The sequence below is a fragment of the Mycena indigotica genome (assembly GCF_014461135.1).
Source record: "Mycena indigotica strain 171206Taipei chromosome Unknown Mind.scaff0006, whole genome shotgun sequence".
In the NCBI taxonomy this organism is placed as follows: Eukaryota; Fungi; Basidiomycota; class Agaricomycetes; order Agaricales; family Mycenaceae; genus Mycena; species Mycena indigotica.
The window spans coordinates 65,330-68,208 of record NW_023503005.1 but is presented as its reverse complement, the minus strand read 5'-3'; the positions used below and the strand labels follow the sequence as shown (position 1 = coordinate 68,208).

Here is a 2,879-nt window from a genome sequence, read left to right as displayed (position 1 = left end):
GAGCCTCGTTATTATACTTGTACTGGACCTTGCCAAGCAACAATTGTCGTTCAATGAATTCGGAACCTTGCCGCAATAACAGCAAATGCTGTGTACATATTCGTGCCTCTGACTCTGAGCCATTTCTACATCTCCGTGATCCATTGCTACTGCTTCCTGTCAGAACCCACAGGTTTGGACGGACTCTACGGAGCAAGACGAATGTCTATTTCTTCTTCGACTTTGATTTACTGCGATCACGAAGTTTATAGCCGTGACTTGGCCCCGCCTGAGCGGAGCCCTGGCTCCAATTTGCTGCAGGTACCGGGGCTGGTGTCGTTGCCGCACCCGTCTGCCAATGTCCGTGATGTGGCGCGCCAGATGTCCCCCCGGGCAGGGGGGCGGATGCGAGATTGTGATTGTGCTGTGGGTCCACCGGGGGACGTTCAGCCCATGGCGCTGGCGGTAGGCTCGGATATGCTCTGGTTGGCATCGGCCCAGGGTAAGGCACGCCTGGGGCTACCGGAAAGAAAATGCCACAAGCATTTGGGTTTGGGTATCCACTAACTTGTGGCATACTAGTGGTCGCGCCTTGGTCCCAGTAGGCCGGCCTAGGATTGTCGCCTCGAGTAAAGTACTCACCCGAAGCATGTTGTGGTCCGTATTCAAGTTGGGACTCACCACTGGGAGGCCGCCTCCATGGGAGCGGACTCAGCTGGCGGTACGGGAACTCCGAGTTTGCGAGTGAGCTCCTGAAGAGGCAGAATGTCTTCTTCGCATGGATGCAGGCCATATAGCGGTAGCCCTTCTCTCCCAGCGGGATTGAACTGGCTGAAAATGGTTCTCTGCACTGCCGGCGAATTCAAGCAGGGAAGAATAACAGGATAGGAACACTTACCTGGAGGCCTTTTGACTTGCAGTATTCACAGGGCTCTTTATATGTGGCCACCAGGACTGGGGCTGGTGCTGACATTGGCACGCGGCAGCGGTAGAAGAATGCGAGCTGGGGCACAGTAAGTGGACGAGCCTTAGGCCCTTTATGCTGTTTGACTTGGTGAGTCATTCGAGTTGCGTCCACAAGCCATGCACTCTAATTGGCTACAGATGTTTGCACAACCAACGTTCAACTTTGAACGGTTCAAGTTCACACGATCTCGATCGTCTGTCCAGTCAATTTGGAACTAACTGAGTAACTCGCTCAGGCTTGGGAGTGCTTGCGATTAGACAAGATGTCTCATCGTGCACAGCTCGGGAATGGAAGCTCCGATTTTAACAGCGATATGCCAAGCTCGGGGCCAGCCGGCAGGCGCTGGGAGTCTGGGACCAGGCAACTTGAATACCTGATGCCTCATTATTGAGTCATTATTAACGGGTCGTTCCAAGTGCTACAAATACTCAGCATGTACAAGCCTCAGGCTTGTTCAAGTTTTATCAGCAATCAACGCCTGAAGCTGCTTCGCTACAGTATCTGTCGTCGTTAGAGCGTGGATGTCGCCTGTGAGAGCATGGTGATCTGGGAAGCTATCAGTCTTCCTAGACGCAATAGACAGTGAGGAGAACATTTACCGTGTATGAGCCCACGTCGCTTCTGATCAATGAAAATCTCAAGAACTCTCCAGAACCCATCACGGACATCGGACAGCGCCTCCATCCATTGCCCGCAAGTGGTGCCCATGATGCGCGGGTCGCCGAGCGACTGCGAGAGGTGCTGAATGCCTTCCATGAATGGCCAGAAGATGGGATGGGGTGCGCGGGTGACGAAAGCAAGTACTTCGAGATGATAGCACTCGTTCAGGATCTTCTTGACGACCGTGGCACCAAGGAGGACGTGAAGAGCAAGGTGAGTCAGCTTTGGAAGGGCCACCACGAAGGGGATGACACGCAGCAGGTCGCGGGAGTGGCTGCTGTGGCCCTCGTTGTCGTAGACCTCGAGGTGCGTAAGGAATGGAAATGCTGCCGCGTGGCTCGCCATAGCGACTGGATGGGGCATTAGATCTTCCAGGAAAACGCCGAGGCGACAGAGCGGCATTGCAGAAAAGATGGGAAACAATGTCCGCCCAATGTCCATTTCATCAGAGGCGTTTACGACGATTTCCTGCACTCCGGTGCAGAGGCGGAGTGCTGCATAGACGCGGTTAACGAGTTCTTCGGTAGCCATCTCGCTCCCGTCAAAGAACTCGAGAACGATGCGACGCACGCTCTTGGCCAGAAAGGATGGTGGTTTTGAGTCAATAATATAGAAGAACGCCTCCATGGCTCGCTGCCGCGCGCAGTCAGGGCTAATATACACGTGTCGGTACAGAAATGGCTCGAGCCTGGACTCGTTGTCAGAGACCACTCACCCGTGGTTGTAACCTTTTGCCAAATGACCTGGTTATAACCAGGGTGTGCAGATTGCACCCACCGCGGATATAACCAGGGGGTGGTTGGAGCCACTCCGGGAATGAGCTTCGCTGACCTCCGCAACCCACCGGCCTCTCGCCATCATTGTTGGCCGTCGCCGCGATTTGCTTGGCAGCGCTGCTGCTGACCGGCGTCATGGTCCCGCCCCCTCCCGCTGCCGCCACGACGCTGCACCGCAACCTGGGCGCTTTTCGCGCCGCGCCGCACCGCTTGGCATGCACGACGCACACCCGCCCTGGCCACGCTTGCTACGCGTATGTCACAAACCGTCGTTCGACCAAATGACTCTCGTACATCCAACGTAAGTCCATACTTTGTCTGCATCAGTACTAGCTAATGGCGCGGCCGTCGAGCGCGGCCGTAGCAGTTGCCACCTGCCCTTGCTTCCGCTTCCGCTTCCGCTCCCCCTCCCGCCCCCCGCCCTCTCTCCTGCCCCCGTTCCCGCCCCCACATCCCTCGAACTGCATCGCCCATGCTGGCGGTGGCTGTGGCCACAT

The 2,879-nt window shown here is 56.1% G+C and overlaps 1 protein-coding gene across 1 annotated transcript; it reads right to left on the bottom strand.

Annotated features, from left to right (window-relative positions):
• Window positions 1–1,400: 1,400 nt before the first annotated feature.
• Window positions 1,401–2,519, bottom strand: MIND_00656200 (uncharacterized protein; the record flags this gene model as incomplete). The annotated part of the gene is made up of 3 exons (XM_037363289.1): window positions 1,401–1,492; window positions 1,546–2,294; window positions 2,350–2,519. The coding sequence occupies 3 exons, from the start codon at window positions 2,517–2,519 to the stop codon at window positions 1,401–1,403; spliced, it is 1,011 nt and encodes a 336-aa protein (XP_037218933.1).
• Between the last annotated feature and the right edge of the window lie 360 nt (window positions 2,520–2,879).